The sequence below is a fragment of the Vipera berus genome (genome assembly GCF_964194415.1).
Source record: "Vipera berus genome assembly, chromosome: 2".
In the NCBI taxonomy this organism is placed as follows: Eukaryota; Metazoa; Chordata; class Lepidosauria; order Squamata; family Viperidae; genus Vipera; species Vipera berus.
The window spans coordinates 266990343-267010158 of record NC_138203.1 but is presented as its reverse complement, the minus strand read 5'-3'; the positions used below and the strand labels follow the sequence as shown (position 1 = coordinate 267010158).

The 19816-nt window shown below is 44.0% G+C and overlaps 1 protein-coding gene across 4 annotated transcripts in view; it reads left to right on the top strand.

Annotated features, from left to right (window-relative positions):
• The window catches only part of LOC308663557 (zinc finger protein 584-like), a 31002-nt gene that overhangs the window by 6701 nt on the left and 4485 nt on the right, over positions 1-19816 (top strand). Inside the window, exons 4-5 of one of the 4 annotated variants that reach the window (XR_014025435.1) lie at positions 882-4055; positions 4344-4763. The exons of 1 other annotated variant lie outside the window; for it this stretch is intronic. Coding sequence is in view for 1 of the 3 variants with exons in the window: in XM_081320073.1 (XP_081176199.1) it covers positions 882-3184 (2303 nt within the window). In the remaining 2 variants the exon portion in view is untranslated. Of the gene's footprint in view, positions 1-881; positions 4764-19816 lie in introns of those variants that run through there. 2 more of the 4 variants (XR_014025436.1, XM_081320073.1) reach the window with 2 other exon arrangements.

The window sequence follows — 19816 nt, the reverse complement described above, 5'->3', positions numbered from 1 at the left end:
TTGCTAATTGAATGCATGGGCAAATAGGCGGTTCATTATTTGCACATGAGGTATCTTGGTGGGGAAGGCCATGGAAGGCCTAGTGATGGAACAGGCCCCCAAAGCCTCCACGATTCACAAAGATTTCTCATGCTTCCCCCTCCATTTCTGCCGTGGCAGATTGACCTACCTTGAAAAGATCCATCTCTTCTCTGCCGGGTTCCTGCTTTTGAGGCATAGGAGGGTCAACAGAAGCTCCTATGTGCTGTAATATCTTGCGAGTTCAGGGACCCATCCTATTTTGCAGAGAATGAGTGCCTGAACTCTCACGATGCTTGTGGTGCCTATCTTCTGCTCACCCCCACCCTGAACTCGAGCTACATGGCCAACACCCTTGACTTCTGTTCTGCCGAATTGGGCGTCCGGAGGCAATCGGAAGCCTCCTCCAGCTTCCGTTCCATTCTCTGTTGCAGAGAAAGAGGCCTAAACTCCCGTGAGATCATTCGAAATCAGTAGTGTGAGATCTCACATCACTGATCTCAGGTGATTTTGCATTACTTTAGGCTTCCATTTTCTACAAAAGCACCAAAGGCCTAGAACAGCCAAGAAACCAAAGGTGCATACCCACAGTCCTAGTGTCTAGGGAGACTGGGATGCAGGGGAAGGAAATAGCTAGGGTGAATGTTGCAGTGCTACTGTGGTCATTCCTAAGGGTGAATGACTGCCGTAGTGTGGAAACATTCGTAATTTCAGGAGTTTTTCGTAAACACTACTGAGAGATTATCGTGTAAATTCGAACGTTCGCTAAGGGAAGGTTCGTAACTCAGGGATTATCTGATTTCTGACAGAGTGATCATTTCCCCTAACATTTCTATCACTTTCATTTCTCTATTCCTTTGAAGGTGATAATGAGAATGACAATAAAGTCGCTAGAGAACTAATGAAAGTGTTCAAACAAAGAGACGTAATGGAGAAGCCTGCAATTCAGACAGGATTCCAAAGGCAGGAAGGAAACACTTCAAATAATTGGAATAAAGAAAGCTCATCTTCCATTGATGCACAGATGCAGGACTTTATTGATCAACGAGGACAAATAAAGAAAAAATACATTGGGAAAGGTTTAAGACTATTCAAAGACACAATAGATGTAAATGAGCACTATCTATCCCAAGTCAAAGGGCAAGATTATATATGCAAAGACAAAGGAAAAAATTACAATTGGACTTTCACACTTTCTCAAGAAAATGGGTCTGTTATGTCACAGAAAAGTTTTCACATGGGAGAGAAGCCAAATAAATGCACTGAGGATGGAAATAAGACTGTTTATAAAAAGATAAGCACAAGGGAAAAGCTATATAAATGCAGGAAGTGTGGAAAGGGCTTCAGCAAACGAATGCATCTTACATCCCATCAAAGGATCCACGTAGGAGAGAAGCCATATAAATGCATGGAGTGTGGAAAGGATTTCAGAACAAGCTGGGAACTTAGATCCCATCAAATGATACACACAGGAGAGAAGCCATATAAATGCACGGAGTGTGGAAAGGATTTCAGAACAAGAGGTGAACATACATCCCATCAAAGGATCCACACAGGGGAAAAGCCATATAAATGCACGGACTGTGGAAAGGGCTTCAAAACAAACACTCAACTTACAATCCATCAAAGAATCCACACAGGAGAGAAGCCCTATAAATGCATGGAGTGTGGAAAGGGCTTCACGACAAGCGGTGAACGTACATCTCATCAAAGCATACACACAGGGGAAAAGCCATATAAATGCACAGAGTGTGGAAAGGGCTTCAGAACAAACACTCATCTTACAATCCATCAAAAGAGCCACACAGGAGAGAAGCCCTATAAATGCATGGAGTGTGGAAAGGGCTTCAGGACAAGCAGTGAACTTACATCCCATCGAAGGATACACACAGGGGAGAGGCCATATAAATGCATGGAGTGTGGAAAGGATTTCAGAACAAGAGGTGAACATACATACCATCAAAGGATGCACACAGGGGAAAAGCCATATAAATGCACGGAGTGTGGAAAGGGCTTCAGAACAAACACTCAACTTACAATCCATCAAAGGATCCACACAGGAGAGAAGCCCTATAAATGCACGGAGTGTGGAAAGGGCTTCAGAACAAACACTCAACTTACAATCCATCAAAGCATACACACAGGGGAGATGCCATATAAATGCATGGAGTGTGGGAAGGATTTCAGAAGAAAGACTTATCTTGCATCCCATCAAAGGATCCACACAGGAGAGAAGACATATAAATGCATGGAGTGTGGAAAGGATTTCAGAACAAGAGGTGAACATACATCCCATCAAAGGATCCACACAGGGGAAAAGCCATATAGATGCACGGAGTGTGGAAAGGGCTTCAGAAGAAACAGTCATCTTACATCCCATCAAAGGATCCACATGGGAGAGAAGCCCTATAAATGCTTGGAGTGTGGGAAGGATTTCAGAACAAACTGTGAACGTATATCCCATCAAAGGATCCACACAGGGGAAAAGCCATATAAATGCATAGAGTGTGGGAAGGGTTTCAGAACAAGCTGTGAACGTATATCCCATCAAAGGATCCACACAGGGGAAAAGCCATATAAATGCACGGAGTGTGGAAAGGGCTTCAGAACAAACACTCACCTTACAATCCATCAAAGGATCCACACAGGAGAGAAGCCCTATAAATGCATGGAGTGTGGAAAGGGCTTCACGTCAAGCAGTGAACGTACATCCCATCAAAGGATACACACAGGGGAGAGGCCATATAAATGCATGGAGTGTGGGAAGGATTTCAGAACAAGCTGTGAACGTGTATCCCATCAAAGGATCCACACAGGGGAAAAGCCATATAAATGCACGGAGTGTGGAAAGGGCTTCAAAACAAACACTTATCTTACAATCCATCAAAAGATCCACACAGGAGAGAAGTCATATAAATTCATGGAGTGTGGAAAGGGCTTCAGGAGAAGCGGTGACCGTACATGCCATCAAAGGATACACACAGGGGAGAAGCCATATAAATGCATGGAGTGTGGAAAGGGCTTCACCAAACAGGGTCATCTTACATCCCATCAAAGCATCCACACAGGAGAGAAGCCATATAAATGCATGGAGTGTAGAAAGGGCTTCACCAGCCAGTATCATCTTACAACCCATCAAAGGATACACACAGGGGAGAGGCCATAGAAATGCATGGTGTGGGAAGGGCTTCACCCGAAATACTCATCTTATTTCCTGTTCTGTACCAGCCTGCTACCGGCCTTGCAGAAAGGCAACCCCTGTACAAACGGCAGAGGCTGGAAAACGTCTGAGGCTGGAAAACGTCTGCCAAGTTTAATACACAAACAAACAACAGAACATGAAACAAGATACCGGAACTTTGATCCTCAAACGGAGCGGTTGCTTTCAGCAACCAGCCCTTCCCCAAACACTCCCTTTATTAGAGTTCAGGGCGTGGCCTCCCTGTGCCTCCTTCCGAGAAGTCCCACAGCCTTTCTCTGCTTGCTCCTGCTTGACTGCCTCCTGCGTCGGGCGTCCTTGAACAGGGCCAGCTGTGGGTCATCATCATCCGCACTGTCGGGCTCGCGCAGCTGAGTCTCCACCAAGTAAGAGGGGCCTGGCTGGGGGCTCTGCGAAGCCTCCAAGCCATCATCAGCAAGTTCGTCTTCAACACCCTCCTCCTCCCCCTCGTCTGAGTCATCCGAGTCATCCGACCCGGCTGCCGGACCCACAGGCTGACCCTGAATCACAACATTTCCCATAAAAGAATCCACACGGGAGAGAGGCCATATAAATGCATGGAGCGTGGAAAGGGCTTCGCCGAACATAATGTTCTTATTTCCCACAAAGGTGTCCACACAAGAGAAAAGCCATATAAATGCATGGAATGTGGAAAGGCCTTCAGTCAACACAATAAACTTACATCCCATCAAAGGATACACACAGGGGAGAAGCCCTATAAAGTGTGGAAAGGGCTTCGGCCGAAACCATACTGTTACTTCCCATAACATGATGCGTAGATGTGAGAAGTCAATCCGCAAAACAAAGATACATTTGGGTGAGAATGTATGCTAATTATAGACTTAGTGAGCTTAGTCTGTGGATTTCCAATGTACACAGACTGAATTCTGAAAAGAAGGTTGGTTTTTTTTGTCTGTTTCATCCTTTTAACTTAGAGGCCTTGAGAGATGAATTTAGTAACGAAAATAAAAACAATGGGCATGTGCCATTATAATTATTATCTGTAGGTTTTTGAATTTATGCATGTATAGGTTCATTTTATTTTATTTTTTCAGTAATGTGCTTCCTGATCCCCAATTGACATGTTTCTCCCACTTGGTCATAGCTCTCAAAAGGATGTGAAGACATTCAGAAGGTGCTGCTTCCCCAAGCACAAATGAAAAAATAAAAGAAAAATCAAATGTATACCCTTGGTGTAGAACTGGGGCACCCCAAATGTAATCAAATTTGCATTCTCAGTGTACAACTGAGACCTGAGTCAATCAGTAACTATGGAGAAAGAGGGAACATTATTCATTCCAAGGCCTGAAGATGTATGAGGGAATTGTCACATGCCCATCAATGTTTAGCATCTGGGTAGAACTGAGACGATGAAGAATTCCTCTCTCAAAAACGAAGCCAGAATGACCAGAAGCCCCACAAGTGATTGTGCAAATTTTTCCCCCAAGCATTTTGCTATTCTATAGTGTGATGAGGGCTGAGAAGAAGTCTAAATTTGATTTAAATAAAATTAAATATCAATGCTGTGGTTATGTTCGAGTCATGTATTATACTCATGTACTAAACTCTTTTTTTTATTAATGAGTTTTACAAAAACAAAATTTTACAATATATCCCCAAATCCCTCCCACCCCAAACCCACCCACTTCCCCCACCCACTTCCCAGAGCTAAATACAGGATTATAGTTACAATAATCATATTCTAAATAAAAATTATGCATAATATACAATTAACCAAATTCATAATGTGCTTTAACTCCCCTTTAACATAACTACAAACAATGCACCAATAATAATATGCCACTAAAATCTACTCATAAGCTAAATGGAACTTTTTAGTCCCATATTTGTTCTGAATATAATTTATCCATCTCCTCCAAACTGAAATATATTTTTCCTGTGAATGATCTTTCAAATAAGCAGAAATCTTAGACATTTCTGCAAGATTTGAAACTTTAAACACCCATTCTTCTATAGTGGGCAGACTATCCTTCCAATATTGTCCCACCAGTAACCGTGCTGCTGTTATCATGTTCAACATCAAGTTAGTTTCTTTAACATCACAATCTACAACAATACCCAATAAAAACAATTGCGGAGAAAACTTTATCTTTCTCTTAAAAATCTTTTGAATGTTCCACCAAATTTTGATCCAAAAAGCTTTTATATTTCTACAAGTCCACCACATGTGAAAATAGGTAGCTTCTAAACTACCACATCTCCAACATTTAGACTGTAAATTAGGATACATGTTGGACAACTTCTTGGGATCCAGATGCCATCTATAAAACATTTTATAAAAATTTTCTCTTAAGTTTTGAGCCTGAGTAAATTTAACATTTCTGACCCAAATTATCTCCCAGGTGTCCAACGAAATTGGTTCTTGAATATTTTGTGCCCACTTTATCATACAGTCTTTAACCAGTTCCGTTTCCGAATCCAATTCAATTAAAGCATTATATATCCTCTTTATATGTGCACAATTTAAATCTCTAATTTGTTTTACTAAATTTTGATCTGTAATTGTGATGCCAACCTTTTGATCTGACTTCCACCTAACTTTCAATTGGGTATATTGAAACCAAGAGTAACTTATGTTTTCTTGTCTTAACTCCTCTAATGATTTAAGTTGCCAATCATTCCCTTGCAATTTGAGTAGTTCCTTATAAGAAACCATATCCATACTCACTCCCATAGATACGCCCTCTATCGCGTGTCCAGGAATTCCCCAAATCGGTATTTTATAATTTAACTTATAATAATACTTTTTCCAGACACGCAATAAAGCAATTCTAAGAATATGGGATTTAAAAGCCCTGTCCACCTTCTTATCGTAAAGCAAATATGCATGCCATCCATTTACCAAATCCCATCCCTCAAGATGAAGTATTCTCTTATTAGTTAAATTAAGCCAATCACTAACCCACGTCAAGGCAACCGCATCATAATACAATTTCAAATTCGGTGCCTTGAGTCCCCCTCTTTCCCTGGCATCTTGTAAAATCTTAAATTTAACTCTTGGTTTTTTCCCCGCCCAAATAAATTTGTTAATACCCTTCTGCCATTGATCAAGGTTGGCATCCTTTTTCAATATAGGTATCATTTGAAACAAAAAGAGAAACTTTGGTAGAACATTCATTTTAACAACTGCAATTCTTCCCAGTAATGATAATTGTATTTTTTTCCAATTATTTAAGTCCCTTTGTACCTTCAACCATAGTGTTTCATAATTATTCTTATACAATTTTACATTTGAGGCTGCAATATATACTCCTAAATATTTAACCTTCTTCACTATTTCAAAACCTGTTAATTTAGATAACATATCCCTTTCACTCATAGATAAGTTCTTAGATAATATCTTAGTCTTATTACTATTCACCTTGAACCCAGAAACCTTACCATACTGAGTTATAATTTCCATCAAATCTATAACCGACTGTAACGGTTGGGATACTGTCACAACCAAGTCATCAGCAAAAGCTCTCAATCTATAATCATTCTGTTTTATTTTAATTCCCTTTATCATAGAGGACTCTCGAATTTTGATTAATAAAATCTCTAATGTTAAAACAAACAATAATGGTGATAGGGGGCATCCCTGTCTTGTACCTTTTTCAATTTTAAAGGTCTCTGTTAATCCCCCATTAACTATAATTTGTGCAGTTTGTTGTTGATATATAACTTTAATAGCATGTAGAAAACCTTCTCCAAAATTCATCTCCTCAACAACTCTTAATAAAAATTGCCAATTCAATTGGTCAAAGGCTTTCTCTGTATCCAAAAATATCAATGCTGCAGGGACTTGGTTGTTCTTGTCCAAGTATTCAAGCAAGTTTACAATTTGTCTTACGTTGTATTTCATATACCTCCCAGATATAAATCCCGATTGATCACTATGAATCATTTGTTTCAAAACTTGCATTAATCTATTAGCCAATACTTTAGCAAAAATCTTATATTTAAAAGCGATATAGGTCTATAATTTTTAGGTTGAGTAAGGTCTTGATCCTCCTTTGGAATCAACGATACAAAAGCTGTCCTCCATGATGGAGGAACTACACCTCCAGTCTGAATTTCATTAAACAAAATCTTTAAGGGTTCAATCATTTCAGGCAACAACTTTTTATAGTAAATTGCTGTTAATCCATCTGTTCCCAGAGCCTTGCCCAATTTCAACTGTTTAATAGCTAAAGAAATTTCTTCTGATGTAATTGGGCAGTTCATCTCAAGTTTAATTTTAATTTAATTTTAATTTATTATCATTTCTATACCGCCCTTCTCCCGAAGGACTCAGGGCGGTGTACAGGGCAAGAATAAAACACAGAAATTTACAAAAATTAAAAGATAATTAAATACATGCCCGATTAAAATACAATTGATACATAGTAAAAACCCCAATAAGAATGATAAAAACCCCCACCAATCCCCCCTCAGGCCAGGCCGGCTTGCTCGAACAAGTATGTTTTCAGATCGCGGCGAAAGGAGCGCAGATCGGGCGCCGTCCGGAGCTCAACCGGTAACTGGTTCCATAGCTCCGGGGCGCCCACAGAGAAGGATCTCCCCCTGGGGGCCACCAGACGGCATTCTCTGACCGGTGGCACCCTGAGGAGGCTCTCTCTGTGGGAACGCACAGGGCGCAGGGAGCTTGATGCCGGCAGCAGATGTTCCCTGAGGTACTCCGGCCCCATGCCATGGAGGGCTTTGAACACCATTACTAGCACCTTGAATCTCACCCGGAAGACAACTGGCAACCAATGCAGCTCACGGAGCAGAGGTGTCACGTGGGAGTATCGGGAAACTCCCAACACAACTCTCGCGGCTGCATTCTGTACCAGTTGGAGCCTCCGGGTGGTCCTCAAGGGAAGCCCCATGTAGAGGGCGTTGCAGTAGTCTAGACGAGAGGTCACGAGCGCGTGAGTGACCGTGCATAAATCATCCCGGCTTAGATAGGGCCGCAACTGGCGCACCAGGCAAACCTGGGCGAAAGCCCCCCTAGTCACAGCCACCATGTGATCTTCCAAGGTAAGCCGTGAATCTAGGAGGACTCCCAAGTTGCGAGCCCTATCTATGGGGGGTAACAATTCACCCCCCATAGAAAGAGATGGAATATCCGAATAGACCCGGGATGAAGGTATGCAAAGCCACTCGGTCTTGTCGGGGTTGAGTTGAAGTCTGTTCCTCCCCATCCAGACCCGAACCGCCTCCAGGCAACGGGACATCACGTTGAGGGCATCACTGGGGTGGTTTGGGGTAGAAAGAAAAAGCTGGGTATCATCAGCGTACTGATGATACCCAACTCCAAAGCCACGAATGATCTCACCCAGCGGTTTCATATAGATGTTGAACAGGAGAGGCGAGAGGACCGACCCCTGAGGAACTCCACAAACGAGAGACCTCGCGGTCGACCTCTGCCCTCCTGTCAACACAGACTGCGAGCGTCCCTGGAGATAGGAGGAGAACCACTGTAAAACCGTGCCTCCCACTCCCAATCCCCTGAGACGCCGCAGCAGGATACCATGGTCGATGGTATCGAAAGCCGCTGAGAGGTCCAATAGGACTAGAACAGAGGAATGACCCCTGTCCCGAGCCCTCCAGAGATCATTCACCAGCGCGACCAATGCCGTCTCCGTGCTGTGCCCGGGCCTGAAACCCGATTGGTACGGGTCTAGATAATCCGCTTCATCCAGGACCAAAGGGAGCTGATGCGCCACCACACTCTCAACAACCTTCGCAAGAAAGCGAAGGTTGGAGACCGGACGAAAGTTGTTCAATACAGCTGGGTCCAAGGCAGGCTTCTTGAGGAGGGGCCTCACCACCGCCTCTTTCAAGACGGCAGGGAAGCTACCCTCACTCAAAGAAGCTGATATAACTGCCTGGAACCAGCTGCGTGTCCTCTCCCGGGCTGCATAAATCAGCCAGGAAGGGCACGGGTCCAATAAACATGTGGTGGAGCTCAGTCTCCCCATAATCCTGTCCACTTCCTCCGGAGTCACAGAATCAAACTCCTCCCAAGTGATATCGACAAGACCACCCGCGTCCTGATCGCCAGACTCTGCCCAATCGGAGTCCAGACCGGTCCGAATCCGAGTGATTTTGTCCGACAGATAATTGTTAAACTCCTCGGCACGACCCTGCAAGGGTTCCTCCCTCACCTCCTGATTAAGGAGGGAGCGAGTCACCCTAAACAGAGCGGCCGGGCGATTATCTGCGGACGCGATAAGGGTAGCGAAGTGATTAGACCTCGCCACCCTTATCGCAGCGAGATAAGACCTAATATGGGTTCTTAGTCGCAATCGGTCGGATTCGGATCGGCTGGACCTCCAACCGCTCTCTAGGCCCCGTCTCCGGCGCTTCATCTCCCGGAGCTCCGCGGAGAACCATGGAGCTCAACGGGATCTGCATCGGGTCAGGGGCCGCAAGGGTACAACTCGGTCAAGAGCCTCAGTGGCTGCCCTTTCCCAAGCTTCCACTAAGGCATCTGCCGAGCTGTGAGTGGGGGAGGCAGGTGGGGACCCCAGCGCTGCCTGGAATCTCGCGGAATCCATTAAGCGTCTGGGGCGGTACCATCTAACTGGTTCCACACACCCACGGCGGGGGGTGGCAAAACGGAAGACCAGCCGCAGGAGATGATGATCGGTCCATGACAGGGGCATAATAATTGGGGAGCCCCCACCAAGATCATCTAACCACCGCCCAGATAAGAAAACTAGGTCAAGGGTGTGGCCTCCCTCATGAGTCGGTCCTGAAATTACTTGCGTCAGGTCCATGGCCGTCATGGAAGCCATGAACTCCCGAGCCAACTCAGATGATCCTCCCAGAGATGGTAGATTGAAGTCCCCCAAAACTATAAGTTTCGGGAACTCAACCACCAACCCAGAGAGGACATCGAGAAGCTCAGGCAGGGCTGCTGCTGCGTGACTAGGCGAAAGGTACACCAGCAGCAAGCCCAACTGCGCACCAGGGCCGCATCTCAAGAAGAGAGACTCACAACCGACTATCTGCGGAACGGTGGCCTCCCGCGGAGCTAAGGTCTCCCTCATAACAACAGCCACTCCCCCACCCCTACCCTGAGCCCGAGGCCGGTGTAGCACCCGGAAACCTGGTGGGCAGAGATCAGCCAGAGGAATACCGCCCTCTGGGCCCAACCAAGTCTCCGTGATGCAAGCCAGGTCCGCCTGCTCACCCTCGACCAAGTCACGGACGAGAGGAGCTTTATTAACGACAGACCTGGCATTCAGGTACACCAGCCGGAGCTCAGGAGGCTGCACATCCTCACTCCCGGGACCTCGGGGTAGAACAAGAGGGTCGGAACGCCTCACCGCTTGCAAGTAGCGGAGAGGCCTTCCCTGGAGTCGATACGGCCCTCTGTTCCTGCACCTGCTGCCATTCCCTAACGTCGTGGGAATAGGCATTCCCACGACTTGCCCTGGAGCCCCGGGGGCGACCGACCTCCGCTCCTCCCCTCCGCGATCAATCCCGGCCCTGGCCTGAACAGTGGTTGCTGGACTGTCCCCCATATCCGAACAACCAAAAGAAGTTCCCACCCCCCTCCCTAACCTCCTTAAAAATTTAACCAAAAAACTAACCAGGGGCCTCCTATTTGGCTTATATCGGAGGCCCCTACCCATGCCCAGCCATCTCTCAGGGTCCCAACACTCGGGCCCTTCATCAAGAGGAGGTGTAAAAAGTAAGGCGGGTCGCTCCCAGGATGGGGGGGCCCCCCTGAGAGCGTATAAGGTCGTGCTCGAATAAGTCAGACGCATGATCTTAACAAGTCCGACAAAAAAAACAGCAAGGCAGACCAGATCAACTCAACATGGGAGGATCTCAAAATAAATAAATCGAAGGCAAGTGTCCAGAGAGCCAGCCCAGCTCCACTGCCACTGGAGCTGGGAAATCCCGGGATAGATCAAATCCCGCCCTCTCACGGCGGTCAAAGCCGGGGGGCAACCTGGTACATACAAACCGGGGGAGCAATACCCCCCAGAGCTCTTACCTCTGGGAGGCAGCAGATGTAAAAACTTAACCACTCTCCCACAGTGGTTACAACCCGGGCCTTCTATTATAGGGGAGGGGGGAGAAGGGGAGGGAGTTAGAGCAAAGAATCTATGAAATACATCAGGATTAATAAGCCGGCATGGTCACAAAATGGTAGGAGAGATTCTGGTTACATAAGTCACTTCCATGTTGCAAAAAAGACTGGATGATAGTCAGTCAAGAAGGGAAACCACAACATGGTCCAATGATTTTCTGGCGGCGCAGAGATTAAGTTTTGCCTCACAAATGTCCGAGGCAACAGCGTCCGCGTTCCACCACCAGGCCAGGTCACCATATCAGAGAGGCCCACTCCCTTCACCGTCAGCCATCTCGGAAACCAGCTAAACGACGTCTCCACCACTCCAGCATTTTCGCGCCCCCGCCGCTCCAAGCCGCGATTCATAGTCATTCTAACAACACGCAGCTCCCCAAGCAGCAGGAAGGCATTCCGGAGCATCACCGAGCTGTAAACAATTAATCCGGGCGTCACAGATCTCAGGAACACCACCAGGCTCCGTGGAAGGGGTCTCGGGACCTCCGATGCACAAACGGTCAGCCGGTCGGAGCCACACTGAGCGGAGCTTCAGCAAAAAATCAAGGTCTTTCCAGGCGCCTCAGCAGCCTCCGCAGTCTCCCTCGGGGCTCCGCCCAGCTCCTCCGCCTCCAACAGCCTCCATCGGAGTTCGCCGGGTCCCTGCTGCACCGATAAACAGCTGATCGGCACCACACAACACGGGGCTCTGTTCAGCTCCTCCACGTCCACCAAGCCGTCCAGAAACTCCCGAAACTCCCCCGGGCTCCTCCAGGCTCCTCCGGGCTCAGCTGGCAATCCTCAGAAAGTCCTCAGAGAGTCCTCGGAGCCCTCGGTGAGTCCAGGCTCCCAGAGCCAGGCAAACCATGTAGGCGTTCTTAAGGCAGGCACCAAAGCTCAACTCCCTCGTCCTCGTCCTCCTCCTCCTCACCCGAAACCTTCACAGGACCCAAATATCACTGTGAAGCTCCCCAGGGTCGCCACATTGCTAAAATTGCCGAAGCTCCTAACGGAGCTCAGCCCTGCACGTCCGCCATCTTGGGCATGCTCAGAAGCCCAAGTTGTTGTTCTTTTGAAAGTCTTGGAAAATGAGCTCCCTGTAAATACTTGTCTATATCTAAAGCTTGTATATTTTCTTTAGAATATAATTTCGAGTAAAAATCTAAAAAACTCCTCTTAATCAAATTTTGTTGGTAGACTTCTTTTCCTTTATATTCTATTTTATCTATAGTACGTGATTTCTGTTTTTTCCTTAATTGATAAGCCAACCATCTACCAGGCTTATTAGCGTTACAAAAAGTATTGTGTTTGGCATAGCGCAAATTAGTTGCTACTTGATCAGCCAGTAGCATATTAAATTGTTCTTTCAATAAATGTATTGAGATCCTTAAATTATTATCAAATGGATTCGAAATGAACTTTTTCTCCTTAGTTTTAATCTCTTCCTCAATATCTAAACGTTTTTGCATTTGCTTACGCCTATAAGCATTATTCATATAAATCAAAACCCCTCTCATATAGGCTTTACTAGCATCCCAAACCATTTCCATCGAGGTACCTTTATGCATATTTGTAACAAAAAATTCTTTCATATGTTCTCTACATTTCTGCAAGAACAAGTCATTTGTAAATAAATTCTCATTCAGCCTCCAGGATCTTCTACTAGCATCTTCAGCAAAGAACTCCAACCAAACAGGACTATGGTCAGACATTGTCCTAGAAAAAATCTTAACGTTCTTAACCGAAGAAGAAAGATCAGTAGTAATCAAAATAAACTCAGTCCTGGAGAAGGATTTATGTCTATCCGGAAAAAAAGTAAAATCTCTGTAGCTCATATTTCTTTCCCGCCATACATCTCTTAATTCCAGATCTTCCTTCAAATCAAAAAAAGCTTTAGGCAATTTCGAATTAAAAAAGTTTTTAGAAGATCCCTTCTTGTCTTCAGATGGCACCAAAACTCCATTCCAGTCCCCCATCATAATAACAGATTTGTAATCCAGTTCAATTAGTCTCTGATGTAAAAATTTAAATTTTTTTGCTGTTGTTGATTTGGAGCATATAATCCAATAAGAAGAACTTTCTTTCCTTGTAGTGTTAATTCAATACTAACATATCTCCCTTGTTTATCCGATTCAATTAATCTTGCCGAAAAGTCTTTTCTTAAGTAAATAACCACTCCAGCCTTCTTGTCCGGAGCAAAAGATGCAAAATGTGTTCCCAATCGGGAATTAATCAGATATTTTTGATCTTTTCATGCAATATGTGTCTCTTGTAAGCAAACAATGTCATTTTTATGTTGTTTCAGATAAAAAAATACTTTCTTTTCTGTGGTGAATTTAAGCCATTAACATTCCATGTCAGGAACTTCACCATCTCTGGTGACCATGAGCCTTTGGAACATGGCCTGAAGATCAGCTGTTGCTCTCTTCGGACGTGCTCCTCCCACAGGCTCTGAAACAGCCGCATCTTGCGTAGCTGGACCAGTTATAGGCTTTTGTTTTTGCTCTTTTTCCATACGCTTATATGCAGCTCTTGTCATCCTCTGTTCTTTTGAGTCTTCCTTTAATGCCAAACTCTGCTCCATAGCCTCCGCCTTCTGCATCTCCTCAAGAGGCAATGACATTGCCCCTTCACTCAATTGTTTATCTTCTTGTCTTGCTTCTGTTCTTTTAATTCGGGGAGATGGTGGTAGACCTGCTTTCAGGACCTTAGTGTAGAAATCTTTTGCTTTTAATATTGTATCCAATCTGTATCTGGTCCCTGCATAATTTACCACAATTCCAATAGGTATTTCCCATCTGAACTGGATTTGTCGCTTCTTAAGCTCATCAGACAAAAAGGCAAAGTCTTTCCTTTTTCTAAGAATTTTTGAAGGTATCTCCTTTAAAATCATAATATCTTGGCCTGCAATCTGAAATTTCCCCCGATAAAAAGCCTGGATAATAGAATTTCTGGTTGATCTCCTGGAAAAATAAATCACTACATCTCTAGGTAGATTTTTTTGCCTAGCAATCCAGGAGTTAACCCTAAATGTCTTATCCATTTCCTTAAGTAGTTCTTCAGGTTCACATTTCAAAACAGGAGCCACTGCTCGTGCTATTTCCCATTCCAAATCTTCTTTAGGATTCTCTTTGAGGCCTCTGATACGCAAAGCAAACTCCATGTTCTTGTATTCTGATATAGTAACCTCGTCTTCTGTTCTGTCAATCTTGGCCTCTGCTCTATCAATCTTCTGTTCAGCATCAATAATTTTATTTTCCAAATTCTCCACATACTCCAGAACTGAGTCCACACGAACATCCAGGCGTTCTATATGTGCAGCCAAACCCTGGAGTGCAAGCACTATATCTTCCCTGATCTGGTTGTTTTGATTAACAAATTCTTCCCTTGTTTTCTTTATTTCTTGCTGCAAAACTTGTGTTGACTGCATCACAACTTGCTGAATGTCTGTAAGTGTAAATGCAGGAGGTGGGGGAGAGGGTGGTTGTACTGTAGGTTTCATCGAAGTCTGCCCTACAGCTTGTGGTATAGGTGAGGAAATAACATTCTTAGAAAGTGGAGGCCCTCCCCCACATCTCGCAGCACTCTCTTAGGTTTCGATTTCCTCTTTCACCCAGCAGAATCAAAGTTCAGGAAAAAAAAGGGAAGAAAAAATAACAATTCTCCCAAAATTCTTAACCTTCAATAAGAAGAAAAGGGAGCAGGCTTTCAAATAAGCAAAATCCAATACTGGATAAAGTCAGTTGCAAATTGTATCTCTTGCTTTGTAGCAAAATATAACAATTTTCAAACACAGTCACTTCACACAGGAGAGAAACATTCCAGCGCCATTTTTACTCCATTTCAAACTTGAAACTTGAAGAAGATAATGAAACTGAGTTAAAGTTAAAATCCAATTTGAAAATTCAGATCTTCTTGCTTTGCTCTGCTTGCTTTTCAAAGGAACGAAATACTCACAATCCCCTCTAAGCAGCAGGTGCAGTTGTCGCGTCTTGTTCCACTCCTTTTGGAGCGAAGACGTCCTGAGAGCGGAGAAAACCTGGGCTCCGAGGGGGCTCAACCTGTTATCCCCCAAACTACTTGGGAGAATCGCAGGGGAGCTCTACCTCTACCCAGTCCGGCTCGCTTCTCCCTCTTCTCCCGAGGGAGAAGCTCCAGCGCCGCGGGACAGCTGATTTTCACTGCCTCCGGGTGCTTTGACGCTTCCCAGGATCGGGCGGCTTCAGAACGCCGCCATTTGGCGCGGCAGCGCTACATGCCCATCAATGTTTAGCGTCTGGGAAGAACTGAAACGATGAAAAATTCCTCTCTCAAAAACGAAGCCAGAATGACCAGAAGCCCCACAAGTGATTGTGCAAATTTTCTTTCCAAGCATTTTGCTATTCTATAGTGTGATGAGGGCTGAGAAGAAGTCTAAATTTGATTTAAATAAAATTAAATATCAATGCTGTGGTTATGTTCGAGTCATGTATTATACTCATGTACTAAACTCTTTAGTTGCTTTAAAAATGTATTAACACATGAAAGTTTTTGGAAGGATTTGAGAAACTCATGTTTGAAGCTTTTTATTTAATTGTCAATTCTGTGTCAAACTGGACAGTAAGACTGAAAAGAGCAGAGAGGTTAACTGAATTCTTTTTAACCCCTTTTTTCTCTCCATCTACATTCTTTCATTAATTGTAGCTAAATCTCTCTTTTTTTCCCCTCTTGCATTGTCACCTACAAATCCAGAAGAATCTCTTCATTGGAATCTTCAGGTCTTGCAGTTAAAATTGAACTTTAGTTTTTCTCTTTTCATTCCTGATATATGGATTGATGGGTCCCAGTATCATTGCTGTGGCTAGTCCAGATTCTTGCCTCTGAATGACAATTTTTGGGTCATAGAGTTAAGCCAGAAGATTTAAGGCCTGTCACAAGCCAGAACTTTATTTCAGGAGCTGCTAATGTGTCGCCATCTTGTCTCCTCCCTGCAAGCACATCTTCCTGAGGTGTATTCCCTACGTAATAAACAATAAACTAGAAAAAGAAGGATTATGAGGGATAAATAAAACAGGGATGAATGAAGAAAGAAATGAAAGGCAAGGCAAGGGAAAAAGTGGATAAGAAAAACGAGATAACATGATAGTCAATGGAAGGACTAATTTAATTAATAAAAGAAATTGAATAGTTGGCAACTAAATGATCTCCCTTATTTCAAATAATATGTATAATAATAGAGGGAGATCTATTTGATGATCTAAAAGCACTAACATGGGAGGCGAGTTGGCAAAGCAAAAAAGCCAGAATGTGGCTGAAGAAAATTGGGGTTTTGATTTATTAGAGGGGATTTCACATTACTAATTAGAGGGTTAAAGCGAGAAGTTGAGATAAGGGGGATTTGGGTCATTGTTTTCCCATTTAGGATTCTCATCCATGGAATTCTTCCCATGGTCTCTCTAAGTTTATTGAAATTAGCTCTTTTAAAGTCCAAGACTCTAGTTTGGTTGTGTTCTATTGCTTGTGCCTCCAGAATGCTGAATTCCAATATTGCATGATCACTTCCCCCCAAGGTTCCTCTGGCTTCGACATCTATCATTTTATCTCTGTTTATGAGAATTAAATCCAATATGGCTAATCCCCTAGTTCCCTTCTCTACTTTTTGGGAGAGAAAGTTGTCTGCTAGGTTTGACAGGAATCTGTTTGATCTTCCACTTGGTGCAGAGTTTGTCTCCCAGTTGATATCAGGGTAATTAAAGTCCCCCATTACTATTGTGATGTGCTTCTTACATACCTTAGTTAGCTGACTAGCAAAAAGTTCATCTATTTCCTCTGCTTGGTTGGGCGGCCTATAGTATACACCTATGGCAATGTCATTTCCCCCCCCCTTTTATATTGACCCAAATGCATTCAAGTTTACAGTTTTCGTCATTGTTATGCTCTATTTCTGTAGAGATAAAGTTATTTCTTATACATAGAGCAACTCCACCTCCTCTTTTGTTTAGTCTGTTTCTTTTACATAGTTTAAATCCCTCTAGCTGTGTGTTCCATTTGTAGGTTTCATCCCACCATGTTTCCATAATGGCAACAATATCATATCCGCCCTCATTTACCTGAATTTCTAGTTCACCCTGCTTACTGTTCATACTCTGTGCATTAGTGTATAGACATTTGAGTCCTTTATGACTGACCCTGTGTTTACTTGCTGCATAACTTGTGTGGTGCCTGGCTTCCCCTATTTTCTTAGATTGCCCGGGACAGTGATGTTCTGTATCAATTAACTCACTATCTCCATTATTTAGTTTAAATGTTCCTCCAAAAAGCTGTGATTTTATTGCTAAGTAACTCAGTCCCTTTCTTGGATGGATGCAGACCATCTCTTTTATACATTTTTTCATTGGACCAGCTACAGACATCGTGACTAATATAACCAAAGCCTTCTCCTTTACACCACTCCTTTAGCCACATATTAAATTCTGCTATACGCTGGCCTTTTCCAATTTGCTCCTTATACACTGGTAAAACCTCTGAAAAAGTAAGCCTACAGCCTATTCTGCTAAGTTCCTGCCCCAAGCTCTGGAAGTCATTCTGCACAGAGAGTACATCTTTTTGGGAGAGATCATTAGTGCCAAGATGTACAATAGCCTCCACATCACAGTCCTTGCTGGCATTCTTGATTATTTTAGAAATACACTTCTTGTCCCTAATGGCAGTAGCACCTGTAAGACACCTGACCTCTTTCAAAACCTCTGTGTCCTTTCCTAAATTTACATCCCTTATAATTGAATCACCAACCAGAAGGTGGCTTCTCTTTTTGGATACCTTTCTGTTCTTGCATGACTGGTGTGTAATACCCCGATTCACACTTCTCCCTGTCGAAAACAAGTTTTTCATCTTGGACCACGATCCCCTGCTTATTTATTATCACAGATACCTTTACCTGTCTCCTTAATGTCCCTATTAAGGTCAGAAAGGGCACTGTATCTGTTGTGCAGGGACACAGCGAAAGCTTTGGGTTTATGGTTCACAGATCTCACCCTGCCAGATCCCTCGGTTGTCCACACTGCCCTTCTCCTGCAGGATCTTTGTGGTAGAGGGGGCTGATAGCACGGAGGCTCAATAGGGTAGAAGGGCTGAACAGGACACCTAATTTCTGCCTGAAGAGCAAAGATTACAGACCCTAGATAAAAATTCTGTCCTTGTAGATGAGTGATTTGTTTACAGATAGGACAGTTTCCAGGTTTGAAAAGGGTACTGCGAAAGACAGCTGCAAAACAAGTGTTGCACTGAACTAAGCCGGACATTCTGAGTTACAACAAATCTCAGATGCACTTGCCCTGAATGTACCGCTGCTGCTTTTGGTTTTTAGTTACTTTTTACACCATGTAGCACTTCCCAGCAGCACTGAACAACTGAAATTCTGCTGAAAAGCGATGGAGATCCAATCAGGGCCCCAGATGCAGTTCAAATACAATGCAAACCAATCAGGGCTCTAGCTCCTTTTTTGGTGCAGCCCTTCCAAAACTTACAGCATGTAGCACTTCCCAGCAGCTCTGAACAACTGAAATTCTGCTGAAAAGCGATGGAGATCCAATCAGGGCCCCAGATGCAGTTCAAATACAATGCAAACCAATCGGGGCTCTAGCTCCTTTTTTGGTGCAGCCCTTCCAAAACTTACAGCATGTAGCACTTCCCAGCAGCTCTGAACAACTGAAATTCTGCTGAAAAGCGATGGAGATCCAATCAGGGCCCCAGATGCAGTTCAAATACAATGCAAACCAATCAGGGCTCTAGCTCCTTTTTTGGTGCAGCCCTTCCAAAACTTACAGCATGTAGCACTTCCCTGCAGCTCTGAACAACTGAAATTCTGCTGAAAAGCGATGGAGATCCAATCAGGGCCCCAGATGCAGTTCAAATACAATGCAAACCAATCAGGGCTCTAGCTCCTTTTTTGGTGCAGCCCTTCCAAAACTTACAGCATGTAGCACTTCCCAGCAGCTCTGAACAACTGAAATTCTGCTGAAAAGCGATGGAGATCCAATCAGGGCCCCAGATGCAGTTCAAATACAATGCAAACCAATCAGGGCTCTAGCTCCTTTTTTGGTGCAGCCCTTCCAAAACTTACAGCATGTAGCACTTCCCAGCAGCTCTGAACAACTGAAATTCTGCTGAAAAGCGATGGAGATCCAATCAGGGCCCCAGATGCAGTTCAAATACAAAGCAAACCAATCAGGGCTCTAGCTCCTTTTTTGGTGCATCCCTTCCAAAACTTACAGCATGTAGCACTTCCCAGCAGCTCTGAACAACTGAAATTCTGCTGAAAAGTGATGGAGATCCAATCAGGGCCCCAGATGCAGTTCAAATACAATGCAAACCAATCAGGGCTCTAGCTCCTTTTTTGGTGCAGCCCTTCATTTCATTTCATTTCATTTCATTTCATTTATTGGATTTTTATACCGCCTTTCTCCCGAAGGACTCAGGGCAGTGAACAGGGCATATAAATAGCGATACAAAAGTTAAAAAAAGATTAA